The sequence below is a fragment of the Tiliqua scincoides genome, chromosome 8 (assembly GCF_035046505.1).
Source record: "Tiliqua scincoides isolate rTilSci1 chromosome 8, rTilSci1.hap2, whole genome shotgun sequence".
Lineage (NCBI taxonomy): Eukaryota > Metazoa > Chordata > Lepidosauria > Squamata > Scincidae > Tiliqua > Tiliqua scincoides.
The window spans coordinates 30,157,462-30,174,101 of NC_089828.1; the positions used below are offsets into that span (position 1 = coordinate 30,157,462).

The 16,640-nt window shown below is 43.2% G+C and overlaps 1 protein-coding gene across 2 annotated transcripts in view; it reads right to left on the reverse strand.

Annotated features, from left to right (window-relative positions):
- Positions 1-16,640, reverse strand: part of INSR (insulin receptor) — an 81,165-nt gene that overhangs the window by 10,313 nt on the left and 54,212 nt on the right. For both annotated transcript variants that reach the window (XM_066634978.1, XM_066634977.1), the window contains exons 3-13: positions 10,643-10,958; positions 7,537-7,682; positions 7,073-7,217; positions 6,331-6,545; positions 4,842-4,968; positions 3,803-4,053; positions 3,129-3,296; positions 2,366-2,567; positions 1,414-1,685; positions 1,135-1,277; positions 69-228 (exon numbers count right to left, since the gene is read on the reverse strand). In XM_066634978.1, coding sequence (XP_066491075.1) covers positions 69-228; positions 1,135-1,277; positions 1,414-1,685; positions 2,366-2,567; positions 3,129-3,296; positions 3,803-4,053; positions 4,842-4,968; positions 6,331-6,545; positions 7,073-7,217; positions 7,537-7,682; positions 10,643-10,958 — 2,145 coding nt within the window. The remainder of the gene's footprint in view (positions 1-68; positions 229-1,134; positions 1,278-1,413; positions 1,686-2,365; positions 2,568-3,128; positions 3,297-3,802; positions 4,054-4,841; positions 4,969-6,330; positions 6,546-7,072; positions 7,218-7,536; positions 7,683-10,642; positions 10,959-16,640) is intronic.

Here is a 16,640-nt window from a genome sequence, read left to right on the forward strand (position 1 = left end):
CTACCCCACCCATCTATACAACACCTTTGGAATAATACAGAAACAACTCTTGAACTGTATCAACTTACAATAATCAGAGACGTAGATGTACGTGGGCTCTGTCCATGACCCATTTCCTGCCAACGAGGTGGCTCGGACACGTACACTGTAGTTGCCGGGTTGCAGGCCCTGTAGATTACACCCCCCGTCATTGGAAAACTGCCGGCGAGACACGCAGTGGTGTTGCTCCTGAAAATGAGAACAGGGCGACAACAGAAGGAATACATTTAGGATTGCTTCTTAACTCTTCCCAAGATAGACAAGGGGCTGAAAATCTGCAGCCATGTGAACTAGGGATGAGGGAAATGGGCCCCATGCACCCCAAGGAGTGAGCAGCAGGAGGCAGTTGCATCCAGGAAGCTGCTGCAGGATGCAATAAGACAGAGTAGCAGCTCAAAAGTAGACTGAGAACCAGTAATGTGCCATGGTCAGAGTATCAAACTTTGGCCAGCAAAATCCCCACTCAGTCACAAAATTCATTGGGATCACCTTGGAACAGCTTAACTCTCTCTCTCTCAACCCTAACCTACTTCACAAAGCTGCTGTGAGGACAAATGAGGGTGGGATAAAAGAATCAATGATGTCACCTGAGATTAGAAGAGGAAAGGCAGAACATAATAGTGTTAACAACATAAAGTGATAACGAATGGTGGCTCAATAGAGGAATGACCTTGATCCAGCAATGCAGATCCCACCTGACAGTCATGGTTAAAAGTAATTGGGGACAAGAGATTGAGGCATCAAGAGACCATTTTTACGCTTTTCCAGAGGACCTGAGTTAGTCTGTAGCAGCAAGCACAACAAAGTGTGGCACTTGGAAGATTAGCAAATTTCTTGTAGCATCAACTTTCATGGATTAAAGGCCACTTCATCAGATGCAAGTGTTACATCTTATACTACAAGTTTGTTAGCTACAGCACTATTTGTTCTCTCTATCCTGTCTCTAATAAGATCCCTAAAGTTAATTTTTCCCCAAAGATGTTGTATGAAAGCACAGGTCATAAGAAAAGCACAGGACATAAGAAATCCATGTCACTTCTTTTTAAAAAAGAGAAACAATCTGGGGTGGGGGAAGCTAGAAGAAAGAGCTCTCACCTCTGAATTGCCAAGGCGCCCGTAATTAACTTCGTAAAGGATAATCAACCCATTGGGGTCCTTGGGCTCCTGCCACATCAGATGGACTATATTCTTATCTATGAACTCATGGATCACAGGCCCCAAAACATCATCTGCTTTTGCTAGTGACAAAATAGTTGAAAGAACAAGTCATTTAACATCATTAACTAGACTAAAATCAGAACAGCTTGCCTCACACCTTAACTTGATGAAGGTAGGCCAGCTAAGAGGGAATCAACTGGAAACTGGCTTGCTCACCTTCTGGCATGGTCCTGGCACTGACATAGGCTGGAATACTGCATTCTTTGGGGGCTTCACGATTACAAGCCTGAATCTCGATCCGGTAGCCTGTGAAGTGCCGCAGGCCAGAGATGACCAAGGATTCCTTCAAAACCACCTTCACAATGGGCTTTGGCTCCCCTGTGCTCTCAGGTTCTGCCATGGAAGTGTTCACTGAAGCTGGGATGGTTGGAACCACTACAGTGCTGTTGGCAAAGATTCCTGGTGCTTCCCTCCGCTTCCTAGATGGTCTGCAGCATGCCACAAGTGAGATATTAAGAGAAGTTGGCAGAAAACATGCATTGTATGAAAGATCTTAGATTCAATCTCCAGCACCTTCGGTTTGAAAGAAAGCATCCTGCTTCCATCAACAGTCAGCTGGCCTGTGAACTTTCCTCTGGGAAGCTCATAAGCAAAGCAGGACAGAAACAGCCCTCTCCTGCTCTCTATTCCCAGCATTGGGCACTCAGAGGCATACTGTATGAAAGTTGATACAGCTATCATGACGAGCTCAATGGAAGAGATCTGAGTTCCTCCCCATGATGCACTTGCTAAATATATTTTCCTATAGACCACAGAATTCTAATTTGTAACTTTAACCAACCAATGTTATTTATATTTTAACATATTTTATATATGTAACCTCTTGCCCTTGCTCATGAGGAAACTATAATTAAAAGTGGCCCTTCTCTGCATGGGATCACTGGCAATCAGAATCAGTTTGAAACTGGGATGAGGGAACAATGGAACCTTAAAAGAAATAAATGAGTTCCCTAGAGAGATATCTGTGTCATATGATCTTTTCTGTTTCTCCACTTCCCGCCACAAATTCTCACCCCAGGCAATTAATTAGTGTTATGGTCACTGTTGGAAACAAGATAACAGGCTAGATAAACACACCAAAGCGGCTCTTAAATCATCAACCTCTTACCTTGGAACAAACACCTCATTGTGAAGGTAATTCTCAAACATCTTCCGGAAGGCCGACTCCTCTTGCTCCTTCTGGATCTGCGAGTCTGTTTTGGGACAGGAGCAACACTTTCCATTGATCTCATCATTATCACTCTCGTTGCGCTTTAAGAGATCTTCAGAATCCAGAGGGGGTGACCATACCCGGGAAGGCAGTTTCAAACCTGAGAGGAAGCAAACAGGAAGGTTCATGTCTCAAATGCTTCATAGATCCAGGTATCCCTATCCCTTAGTTAATTAAAATGAGAGCACTCATGAGGCAAACACATGGAAAGGCCCAAAGCTCTTGAGAGTAATTCTCGATTCTAAACTGCTAATTCTTGTTGGAAGGAAGCTATTGTTTAGGTGGCAGTCCACTCTGGTTGATCCTGTTCCCACATTGTCAACTGTAGAAAACAAACAATTGCATTCCATTAAAAGGGGCGTGTATGGGGCTATTTTGTCCAGTGCTGTCTACTGAAGTGGAGCAGACAGGAAATAGGAGAGAACAGTGGGGAGATACTCCAGCTAAATGCAAGAGGAACTGTGCCCATGTAAAAGGGGCCAGGTACAAAAATAAAATGTAACTCCCAGAGGGTGAAAAAAAAGACAAGTCACAGGAGGGAAAGGAAAGCAAAGAATAATTTTAAAGGAAGCAGGGTGCCATTTGGTGCTTCACCTTGGGCATCCCAAGACTTGGGCTGGCCCTGGGTGGAAGGATAAGGAGGAGGGGCAGTTTTTCTTACCCTTCATGCAGTAGTCCAGTTCATAGAGCTCAGTATCTTCTGTCTGCTGTATCCAGGATACCTTGTAGTGTGTGATGTTCCCATTCGGCTCAGATGGCGGCTTCCACTTCAAAATGATCTGTGATGAAGAGTTGGAAACGGAGATTGCATCCAGGGGGACAGAAGGCACTATGAAAGAGAAAGATGTCAACATCAGTAGAAAAATGGAAGCAGTTGATCAGAGCCCTGCTAGATCAGACCAAAACATCAATTGCATCCGGTATTCTGTTTTCCCCAGTGACCAAACAGGTATCCCATTAGGAAACCCTTCAGCAAAAATGAAGGCAATAGCTCTTCTCCCTATGGCTTCTCAGCCACTTGCTAGTCAGCAGTATATTGCTTCTGAATATGGAGGTTTCGTGCAGCTGTCACAATTCACTTCCATTGACAAACCAGCCATTCTCCATTAATGTGTCTAAAGCCCCTTTTAAAAAACATGCAAACTAATATCACCATATCCTGTGATAATAAACTCCATAAAATTAGTTTTGTGTTGGGCAAATTATTCCTGGATCCAGGAATCCACTACATCTATGCTGCCCCACCACCATACATATTTATGTAAGGCTTTTGCAACTGTTTCTTTCTCTCTTGGCATTCTGCCCAGTGCACACAAAGGAGAACGCACTACTCACCATAGGCATTGGTCTGAACATAGATGATCTCACTCTTTGCCCCATAGGTTTTGCGCTCATCAGAATAGGTGACAAGAGTCTTCACAAAGATGGCATACTGTGTCCAGGGTTTCAGGTTTCGCAGCAGCCACCCAGGCTGCATCTGATTCTTGGAATCAGGAGACCGGTTAGGAGCATCAACATCAACGACTGTCCAGCTATTGGAGCCACAGACGTCCTGCCCATCAAACTCTGTTACATTCCGAAAAGGACTGACCCCAGAAGAAGAAAGAAAGGGCTATTATTGCAAAAAGCAAATAAAGACCTGCATACAAATGCAGTTGATTTTAAAAAATTTTATGGATATAAAAGTGCCAAGCCACTTACGATTCCAGAGCTATGGGGTAGGAAGGAATCTTCCCCCCAATCAAATTGGCCAAATAACTTGAGAGCTAGGCAGTGCTGGCATGCCAGTGCATGGCAATTGACCGGTGAAATATTTTCAAAATATGAGGCCCAGAACACCTCTGACAAAGGAGGCAGTTTACCCACCCTTTCTTAAGCTTCTTAAAAGCTGTAAACATTTGTTAAAAAAAAAACCTGTCAAGTTATTTCATAGTTTCACAGTAACAATTAACCAGTTTAATTTTATTAATGCAGGTATCAAAATTGTTGAGGGTTCAAGTATCTTTTTCTGTTGTTCAAAAAATGTCAATGCATTCAAAACTTGTCCCATCAGTTGAGAATAATACTTGATCAGTCAAGTACCCAACCCTACAGCTGACAACTGTTAAGTTGGATTGCAAATTAACCAACTTATTTGCCACTTTTGTTCACCCTTATGTAGGGTACACTCCCCTCTCTCCCCACCTCACATGGCACAGTGCAGTCTTTCAACATCAATTGTTTCTTGGTTGAAAGTTGGAGAATTCTGAGCCAGAATGGTTTCTTCTAGCTCTCCAATTCTGTGGATATTGGCTCCTTTCCAGCCTCACTCGTAGGGCTGCACAACCTACAGTTGTGAAGTTGAAAGCCTAATTTGACAGGATCCTTTACTCACGCTTCCTTATAGAAGAGCATGAAACCCAGGAGGTCACGGAAATCCAGTGGCCAGTATGGCTCCCACTTCAGCACGATCTTATCGTGGGCTGTCTTTATGAAAGAAAATTTCAGCATTTCATTTTCACCTGCAGGAGATGATACCACATTTTTGTTACTAGCATTAACAGCACTACTCTTGTAAAGAAGTTCATACTTCAGCAAAAAAGGGGGGGGGAGAACTGCCATATTTGGGTTAAGAAATGCTAGTACAATAAGCTGCAGAATGAGCAGAAATAATACCACACAACCCTTTGAGAAGGTGTTGGTAAATCAGGCATAGCAATGGTGAAAGTAAGGCATGTAGAACTTTGTTCCATTGGCCAGGGTTGGAAACGAGAACAAGACTTAAAAGCTTTGGAAGAACCAGAATTGCTCTCTGTGCTAAAGGCCAGGACTAAAGGGACAAGGCAGTAAAAATCTAAAGCAGAGGACAAGGTAATAAAGAAGTTAGAGTGTTTCAATGAATGGGTTATATTTGGAAACTTGGAAAGAGATGGAGCATCTGCTTTTTACAAGGACTGAACATGCAGAGGCAACTGTGGCTAAGTGACATGTGTCAAACAGAGAAACCAGGGCCTTCTGGATTGTGGGGAGGAAGCTGAAATTTACACAGACACCCTATTATTATTGCTAATAGAGGCCAAGAGGACAAACTGTCCCATGCTCATTACAGCTGCCAGCCTGGCAGGAATTTTACAAGAGAGACGAGTTTGCTGTTGACACTGAACAAACATATACTGTACGTAAACAGGATGCTGCCTTTTTGAAGACTGAACTTGGGAGTGTAAAACCACTCCTCCCTCCCACCCCACCAGAAAACAAAGCCAAAACACAATAAATACACAACTCTGGAAGCAATGCCCAGATCCACTAGTCTCTGACAGACAAGAAAAAACTACAGATGCATAGTGGATGTCAGGCAGTTCTCAGTTTCCATCTCACAAAGCAAGGGATGGGAGACAAGTTCTTAGCTTGACTGAGGAAGGTTTCAATTGTTCCCTACTTCACTCAAGGGCATGATCCCCTGATTCTCCAACAAAATCTTAAGGCTGCAAAGTCATAGCATTTATTCTATGTATCACAAGAAGATACTGCACAAGGACAACAAGAAAAGATAAGTAAGATGGTTCTTCCTTGCAAGAAACTCACAAACTTTAAAAAGGAGTACTTCTGAATATATTGAAGTAATCTCAATCTTCTCCCAATGATTAAACTACAATAAACACCACTCATCTGGGATTAGGGAAATGATGTTTATCAGGCAGTTCTTTAACTCTGGTCCTCCCATTTTAGAAACAAACGGAATTTAGAAATTCCAAACTGATAGCTCCTCATTTATTTTGTATTTCTAAATTTTGTTATTCCAGTTTAAAAACTTGACTGAAAAGCAATTTCTTTTTCCTCTCTTTCAACTGGACATGCACACACTTATCCTAAAATATCCTTACAAGAGGCCTGGTCGCCATTGGTCTTAGGTGCAATATCGTTCTTCTCCTGGCGCTCTTTAGTCCCAGAGATCTCCTCCATCTTGTGGATCTCTGATAGGCAAAGCCTAGGGTTGTAATGGAAGAAGAGCTTTCCCCGGGCAATGGTGAGATTGTGCTTGTTCCAGTCCCAGAGCTGCCGGAGATTCTGGTTGTCCAAGGCGTAGAAGGAATAGTTCCTATAAGAGAAGTAGGAGCACACAGGAGGTTGCTGCTTATTTTTCTTCTTCAAGTCCAACAAATTAGAAAAAAAAGGGAAAGGGCAACTGCCCCATCACTTGAGAAGGGCTGGGTTTTGTTGTACTGCTTATTAACACGAATGTTTTCCTACAGTGAGGTGTGCATCTCAGAGGCATATGGAAATGAACTCTGCTATTCAAACAATAAAACACGAACTTTCACCACCATCCCCCACCCCAACCCTGACCAGGCCTTGCTTCCTGCAGCAGGAAATGCAATTTGAGAAACCACCCTGAGATCAATGAGATTGGCCTGAGATTAGGCAACCCCTATACTGAAGTTAGGGTTGCCAACTATTCTACTGGCCCCGCTTCTATGCATTTAGCAGCTGCCTGACATGCAGAAATTATGCTCATAAAACTTTATAATGGCTCACAAGCAGGCCCAGAAAAAGCCTCTATTATTCTCAGAAATACTTACAAATAATCAATTCAAAGCCAAGATATTCTTCATCAGCAGAACTCACCCGGATTCCAAAGACTGCCCTCTAATCAGATGAAGCTTGCGGAAGAAGGAAAGGGAGACCAAGGCATAGGAGCGACGGATTTTTAAAAAGCCTGTAATTTCTTCAATCAAACCAAGGTTGGCTTCTAACTCAGCAGCAATGTTACCTAAAGGAGGCAGAATTAGAGAAGTAGAATTGGGCATCGGCCAGAATGACAAGGAATTCTAGCCCCTTTCTATCCATCCAAGAAATGGAACCTAATATTCTAATATGCAGGTAAAGAGCTGGGGTCATCTTCAAAGTCTTCTTTATAAGAACAATTAAATACCTTTTTTTGCAACTAGCTTCAAAACAGATATACCAACTCTGTCCCAAACAAGAACCTGGCATCCCTTTCCCCAAATCTTGCTTTTCTGTCCTTCAGTGATGCTCTTATCACTCCCTCTGGGCAACATGGAGAAACAGAAATGGGGCATGACACTTACTTCCTCCACGAATGTTGATGACTAAGCTCCCATTCACAATGGTACAGCCTCTGAGCTCCTGAGCAGCAGTAACGGAATCAATGACTTTTTCCCTATTGAACTCGCAAATTTTCGGGCAGGGTCCTGCACAGGGACTGCAGTGAAGACTGGAAGACAAACCAAAGGGAATGCTTTGGAGATTAGCAAGTGCCTGCTGCTGCAATTATTTATACAGGGTCAATGTGGAACCAAGAGAGCAAAGATTCAAACCTGGAGCTCACAGACATCATCATGACTAGACAACCAGTAACAACTGATGCATTAACAACTCTTTTTTTTCTTCTTCTTTTTTTAGGGAGAATCAATTCTTCTGAGATCAGGTTGATAGATGTAGATTCAAATTCAGGAACCTTTTTTGGCATTACATAAAACAATATACTCTTAATAAACCATAGACCTACTAAGCCCCCAACACTTCATTAGGATACCCCCAACAAACTCTATCAGGATTGGCATGCTTGTACAACTGCACTGCGTCTTTGCAGAATTAAATGTAGGAATGCCACTCCTAACCCCTTCTGCCAGGTGGCTCTCTCCTTTCATGGTTTGCTGCACTTTGGCACTGGAAAGTAGGCTTCAGAGTTACAGCTCAGCCTTAATGAACAGGCCATGAAATCCAATTAGAAGGCAACTACATTTTTGCTCTTTCATGAAATCAGGAACTGAACATATATCCTCAGTGAAAGTCCTGGTAAAACATATGGGCCATGTGGTAAGAGTTTGGGCTAGGGTGGGTCTGTCTTCACACATACTAATGACACAGAGCTCCACTGCTGGTCTCCTCTAAAGGGCAAAATCAGGAAACAGGCTCAAAAGTCTAAGGCAGGAGTAGTGAACCTGTGGCATACCAAAAAAAAAAATTGTTGGCATGTGGTATGTTGTGCCTCCCCTTGATTATTTAAGACTGACCCATAATAAATGAGTGAGCGAATTAGGGTGCAATCCTAACCAACTTTCCAGCACTGGCATAGCTGTGCCAATGGGACATGTGCTGCATCATGCAGTTGGGTGTTACTCACGGAGGCCTCCTCAAAGTAAGGGAATGTTTGTCCCCTTACCTCAGAGCTGCATTGCCCTTATGTTCAGTGCTGGAAAGCACTGACATAAGGGGTCAGGATTGCGTCCTAAATGAATGAATATTATCATTATTACCAAGTGAAGCAGCAAATGATTTTTTTACAAACCAGGAGCAGTGAGAAGTGTTCACAATAGGTATGGCACTAATAGGGTGGTTGTGAGAACATGTGACATTGGATCACATTTTGAAATCCTCACAGATCCAGAGTATTCAGAAGGACTTAATTGCTTAATCAGACTTATTTAAGAATGCTCTCAAGAATTTACTTTTATTCTCATTCTGCATTGAAAAAATTGTAAATTACAAATACAATAATAATAAATTATAATCTGCAGCTCCAAATTACTATGAGCACTGAGAGAAATTCTGAGATTGCAAATTTGGGCACAAGCTCACAAAAAGGTTTGCCACCCCTGGCTTCAAGTAATGACAAGATACCCTGGAATGATGAAGCGAAGAGTGAGTGCATCAGCGCTAACAACCAGACATCGATATTCAGTTGAAATTCAATTTCACAACCTTATCCAGGAGGAATGAGGTCTCCTGCGATAAACAACTTAACAGGCAATTATTTGATCTTTCCGGAGAATGTTCTTAATAAGCCATTTCCTTTCCCCTGAGGACATGCCAGTCTTGTTTGCTGCTCTGTACATTTATAGAAGGAGCAGTTGGAAAACTGGAGCATAACTGACACCCCTGCATTACTATAACAATACGAGGGGCAGCGGAGAGGAGACAAACACACAGTGGTGATGGAGCAGGAGAAGAATGAATGTTCTCCATGCATTTGAAGGACAAACAATTGCATAAGGATACATTTATGAAGGATAATTTGGTTAATATCTAAAATGAAGACCAATACTGAGTACATTTGCACTAACTTCTTATTTTTGATTAACAATTACAACAAGGGCAGTCTCTAACTGAACATGTACTGTTCTGTCACTTCCAAGCATTGGTTCAGAGGATGATAGATTCCGGCTACGTAAAGTGCCAAAGAGGATGTTTTCTGTTAATACTTAATGTAACTGAAATCAACCATCCTCTGAACCAATGCCTGGAAGCGGCAGAACAGTACATGTTTGTTTAAACCATTTCTGCCCAACGTTGCATATATGTAATGGGGATCAAATGTATACACCTGTGGTCGGGCAGAAATTGGTTAATTAGAAACCGTAGCCCCAATTCTGTAGTTCCTGTACCTATGCAGAGGCTCCAACATGCACCTGAAACACCATGTGAACAAGGGCTTCACCATTTGTCTCAGGATTGAGAAATGCTCTGCATGGAGCTCCTTGCGCAAATGGGGATTCTGTGGAAATCTGGGTCTGAGCTTGCACCTGAAACATCTGGGCTGTTTCAAAACTTCCACTATGATCCCTGCATGCCTCAGAAGTCTGCGAGATGGCCCTAAGGGAAATAACTGTTCTGTGTATCTAGTTTTTTCTAGATGGTGTGTACTTCCACTTTCTCCCAAATATTACCAGTAATATAGTCAGGTAACAACTCCTAGAAGAGCTCTTTGAGTTTCTTTTGCTGAGATGGCAGCCCCCTCTAGTGCCCAGCTCTAACAAAACAGTTTTCATGAGACATATACGTTTGACCTCTGTGGTCCTGATTTTAAGTACTTTCTGCTGTTACAAAACTTTGCAAGGGGAGAGACAACACTATTTGTAAACATTAACTCTAAAATTTTTCAACACTTCCATTCTAATTTCTTCTCCACTTCACCACTTCTTGGATTCAGAAATCCTATTTTGTTTGTTTTGTTTCAACAGCATTGTGAGTTATTCACTTGAAACTCACTGATCAAATTGATCAATGTACTGTAGGCTTTTGCATTATGGGATGTTGAATGCGGATATAAGCTCCCATTTCAAATTTAAAAACTTCTCTACATGAGAATGTCCTTCTCAGGGGACTTTATCAGGCAAGAATTGCCCCAGTAAAAGACCAAACATCAGAATCAATTAGCAGGAAGGTACTTACTTGCTGGAGTTCATGGTGTATCCAGAAGGGCACCCAGGGATGCACTCGCCATTGTGGATAACATGGCAATTGGACTCCCTGGCAATCTTGCACTTGTTGTGAAGTTCCTGGCAGTGTTCAAAAGTCACACAGCGCCAGCCACGAAAACGGTAGTAGTTGGGTGGACACGTCTCCATGCACTTGCCATCCAGATTGAAGTTCCTGCACACCACACACTTCTCTGGGTCATTGGGCTCCAAGCAATTGCCCAGGCACTCAGCATGGCAACACTTGCCATCTGGGGTGCAGCCTTGGGATCTGCATGCAGTCGGACATACTGGATGAAAGAAAGGAAGAAGAGATGAGTACTTTTAAAGGTAGCCTTGAGCCAAAGCACCTCTTGCCTACCTGTGTTGTTGCATCTCTTGCACACACCCCAACGCCAGATTTCCCCTTTCCCAAAAGCTTAGAAGGTGCACTCCATATAACACTGGACAAGCTACCACCTAACATACTATTTTTACTACACAAATGGAAGTGTGCGCGTGTGTGCGTGCACGTGCATGCATATGAGTAGAATCAGCCAAAATCATAAAGGAGAAGTTTCATAATGGCTATTGGATGTGTTAGCTATGAGGCAACTCAATGAAGAGAGGCAGTATGCCACTGAATACCCATTGCCAGAGGGCAAGAGTAGGTCTACTGCCTTTCTGCAGGATCCTGGAAAACAGAAGGCTGGACTAAACGGACTTTTGGACTGATCCAGCAGAGTTTCTCATGTTTACTAGCTCCAGATTTGAAGCAGTTACATAGAGATGAAAGGTCATTGGGGGGGACACTTTCTTTTCCTCCTCCCGTTTTCCACCAAAACAAAACCTAAATTAAAACTGAAGGTCAGGTCTAAACTTCAATATTCTTATTCTAAAGGGTGTTAGAATGTATAAGGTGTATAACTTTACACTTCCAAGACAAGCTTTGATTTGCAATATCTACACAATTCAACATCTCACCAATCAACTGCAAAGCAAGAACCAAGACAAGAGATTATTCAGACATTCCTGGAAGCTATGAAGCCCCTGCCCTCTCAACAGTCTCATTCTGGGGGAACTGTAGTTTGTTAAGGAAATTGAGAGCTGTAAGAGCTACCCTTAACAAACAACAGTCTCCAGAATGTATTGAGGTAATAGAAGTGTATTGAAAGTGAACTTGAATGTGGGTTGCAACCCAACCTCAAATGGGTCACAATACAGCTACTGTCACTATTTTGGCCTATACAGTTTGAACACTTTCCAGGTTGAGGTAAATTCTACTGGAGATTGAAGGCATTATTTTGGCTAAGCCCCCAATCCTCTGGAGCTCCCCCATGATTACCCACCCACTGCTCTCCCATCAAAGCATCTGTTCAGCCTTGGATCCTTTTTCATTGCTTTTCAAAACTGCTTCTCCTCTCCTTCCAGCAGGTCTGGAAGAAAGGTGAGGCAGAATAAGACTCTGAGAGATGTTGACCCAAGGTCACCCAGGAAGCTTCATGGCTGAGTGGGGATTTGAACCTGGATCTTCCAGGTCTAACTCCCAGAGCACTACACCATCTTGGCTCTTTTGGTGGTCCAGTTCATCATTCCATCATCTCTGCAATGCCCTTTTTAAACACAGGAGAGTTTTCACAAATTTGGGTGAGGGGGCAAGAGAGAGAGTACATATACTTGTTTGCTCTTTTAACACAGTTCTAAAAGGAGAGAAGTGCTCTTTCACCCTTCTGAGGTACAGGAAGTCCTCAGTTTTGTTATAAGTTTTTTCATTTTTTAAAAAAATTGATCCCTGGTCGGGGCCACTGTCTGTGTGGAGTTTGCACTTTCTTCCCAGGTTTCTGTCCCAGAAAGCTTACATTTATTTTAATGTTAAATATTAGAAGAGTTTTGGGACTTCATTTAGAAGCTTGGTGATGTTTTTGTGGTCAGAAATATGCCGTAGAAATGCAACCGTTGTTTACATATATACATTAGCCTATGGTAAAATTGGTTTCATTATAAATAATTTTGCTTAAAGCTGCAATTTCCAAAAACCTATCAACAACTTTAAGTGAGGACTTGCTGTAGTGCTGCTTTTCCTACTATTCCGCACAGTTCTTTCTCTAACAACCACCAAACCACAAAGTAGGACATGATTCAGTTAGGACAAAACATGAAGCACAACAGCCTCCAGAGAAAGCTCAGTAGCCCTCAACAAAAGCTGCATCCTGCCCATTTGCTAAGCAAGCATGTGCTCCCCTCCCCTCCATTCCACGAGAGAGGTGTATATTACCCTGATGTCATTCACCAACCCAGCTGCTCTGTGCTAGTTCAAGCAGTCAAAACTTCAGCGTGAGACTATATGGTCACATAGTAAGCACTGAGACAGTACTATGGGCAGCAGGAAGAAGAGAAAGAACTGCTAAACTTTGGAAGTTCTAAAAGTTAAAGAACCACATAACGACCCTGCCACCTTGCAGTGGTTACTCATCAGAAACTATGAGGCATCTACCCAAGACCACAAAGAAAAGCCCATTTTAGAACAAAAACCTTGGGTGGGTATTTTAAGCTCATAGGCAGATTTTGTCAAAATATGTATCTAGAAGCCACAGATTCCTCAGTCCAAGGTCCCAGATGGCTCAAAAACAGATACTCTGAAACCATGATGGGGCTTTCTACAAAACAGCAAAGCTTTTTATAAACTGCAGGGGAATGTTAGTACATCTTCCTCCTGGCTACTGGTGAATACATATGACTAAATATAAATGTGTGTGGTCAAAATCTTTGTGGACCAGTAACTTATGCAGACTTACCAGTCCCACCAATAATTTTCACTCAAACACTTGTGTCTAGCTGAGAGTGTAGCTTAAGACTTTGCTTGCAGTATCTTAAACTCCTAATTGCACCCTCTAATAAAAAAGGCATGATTTCACTTGCTGTAAGATTTTCACTCTACTGTATAGAACACTACTTATGTTAAATACCCCAGGAAGATTTCATTTCCGAATTACACAATGTGTAGAAAGTGATGGTCTATGACAGCCACATCTTAAATGCTTTGCCACTCTAGTACCCCTTCCCATGAAAGAAGCAGTTCCTACGTAAAAGCCAATTTCCTTCTCTTTAGCCCCTCACAGTGGTGTAGCTGACTGGGGAGGGCCAGGGGGGATACAGTGATCAACCCACTATGCAACTTGCTTTGATCATCGTTTGCAACATGGCTTCTTTGGGACATCCTTGAGGGGTTCACTACCCCTGCCATGTAAACTTTGAAGTTGCAGATTGTTGCTTGCTGCCGCCCGCCCACCTTCTTCTCCCTTCTTCCTGAGCAACTGCTTCATAAGAACATAAGAACAGCCCCACTGGATCAGGCCATAGGCCCATCTAGTCCAGCTTCCTGTATCTCACAGCGGCCCACCAAATGCCCCAGGGAGCACAGCAGATAACAAGAGATCTGCATCCTGGCGCCCTCCCTTGCACTGACATTCTGACACAGCCCATTTCTAAAATCAGGAGGTTGCACGTACACATCATGGCTTGTAACCCATAATGGATATTTCCTCCAGAAACTTGTCCAATCCCCTTTTAAAGGCATCCAGGCCAGATGCTGTCACCACATCCTGCGGCAAGGAGTTCCACAGACCAACCACATGCTGAGTAAAGAAATATTTTCTTTTTTCTGTCCTAACCCTCCCAACGCTCAATTTTAGTGGATATCCCCTGGTTCTGGTTATGTGAGAGTGTAAAGAGCATCTCTATATACACTTGATCCTTCCTATGCATAATTTTGTATGTCTCAATCATGTCCCCCCCTCAGGCGTCTCTTTTCTAGGCTGAAGAGGCCCAATCACCGTAGCCTTTCCTCATAAGGAAGGTGCCCCAGCCCAGTAATCATCTTAGTCGCTCTCTTTTGCACTTTTTCCATTTCCACTATGTCCTTTCTGAGAGACAGGTCGATGAAAGTGTTGACCCAATGTGCGGTGGGTCAGGCAACAACATGAGACAGGTTTGGACCTGGGTCTCTTATTAAGCCCTGCTCATGCTCACATCACCCTCCTGGAATAAATTTAGTTACAGGTATAGCACATTGATCTGAGATATTGTCCATTACTGGTCAACTGATTGCCTATTTTATGATGGTTAAAATAGTGTGAAATATTTAGTGAAGCCTTAAATACCACTACCATTGGTCCAGCTTATCATTTCATAACAAGTTGTGGTACTTGTTAGCAAGGGCAGGGGCGAGGGCTCCTTGCCCTGTCGCTTTCAGGGACAAATTGAGCAGCAGAGCAAAGCCTCTCCCATCGGTCCCTACTGGAATCTCTAAACAGAAACAGTCATAAGTGGCAAAAGGTCACTTTTAAACCAGCATTTTTTTAAAAATTAACTGGAGGTGACTCTGGTGTTCCAGGATAAAAGTCAGAGAAAAGAACAGTTCAGTGAAACTCACAATTATAGAAACCTTACCTAACACTGTTCAATAATTCATTACTTTTTTAAAAAGTTAAAGGATTATTGTGAAACAATGAAATTAATTTGTATTCAAAATAAGCATAAGTTGTCAAACCTGTTGATGATTCAAGCATTATAGTTACTCTTCTGATCAAGTTAATGATTGACAATATTCGACTGGTCAAATGCCCAACTCCAAGTCCAGTAGAAAGAAAAGGGAAAAAAAAAGGAGAGTGGTGCCTCAAACCAAAGAGAAACAATGTCCTTGGCATATTTATCCATGCCAAGTTCTGTTCTAGTGAAGCTGGTCCAGTTTAATCCCCTAATGCAGCCATTTTCAACCTTTTTCAGCTCACGGCACACTGTCAAGGTACTAAATTGTCAAGGCACACTCCCAGTTTTTTACTTACATTACTATATTACAATTAATTTTTAATTAATATAATTAATACAATTAAATCATTACATGACAAAGGGCACAATCCTAACCAGGTCTACTCAGAAGTAAGTCCTATTTTGTTTAATGGGGATTACTCTCAGAAAAGTGTGGCTAGGATTGCAGCCAAAGACTTGGGGGGGGGGGCGGAATGTGCCTGTGGGACTCACTTCTGAGTAGACATGCCCAGGATTGGGCTTTTGGTTGCACTCTTTTTTTCTCAAATACACGAGCAGGCAATTGGAACTTCTCTCTCCTCCTCTCTCCCACCCACCCCCTCCCACAGGGACATTCCCCCCTCATCTCATAATTGCAGTTAGCACCTCTCCTACTATCCCTCCCCTCACTCCTCTGCACCTTCCAAAGGTCCAGAATCACTTGCCTCACATTCCCCCCCCCAATTGCCTGCTCCTGTATTTCAGAAAAAAGTGTGACTAGTAGACACTTTGCCCAATCCAAGGCATGTCTACTCAGAAGTCCCATTATAGTCAATGGGGCTTACTCCCAGGAAAGTGGGGCTAGGAGAGGAACTTGAGAGCCCAGCCCAGCTCAGGCGTGTCTACTCAGAAGTAAGTCCCATTATAGTCAATGGGGCTTACTCCCAGGAAAGTGCAGATAGGATTGTGGCCCAATACCCCTCCTCTGAAAGGCAGGGAGGGTTGCTTTGGAGAACTGCAGGCAACCTTGACAAGGAAAAGGGACTTTTGTGGACCCTCAGCCAGCCCATTCTAAGGCTGGTGGCCTCAGCAGGCTCACTCGATTCCTACCTGCTTGCCTGCCCCTAGCTTCCTCCTCCTCACTCCGCCCAGACCTCTTCCAGGCTTTTCTGGTTGCCCAATCAGCAGGCAGGGCAAAGGGACTTGATACCCAATACTAAGGGTGTCTACTCAGAAGTAAGCCCCATAATAGTCAATGGGGCTTACTCCTAGGTAAAGGAGGATCCGGTTGCAACCTTCCTCTTGCTCACAGCAGGAGATGCAAAGCAGCTCCTTTTTCCACTGTGTGAGGGTCAAAGCAGCCGCTTCTCCAGCCCAGGGCTGCTGCCTGCCTCCTCTGGCCCTGCCTGAGGCTGCCTCGTGGCACAGTAGTGTGCTGTGGCACAGAGGTTGAAAACTGCTGTCCT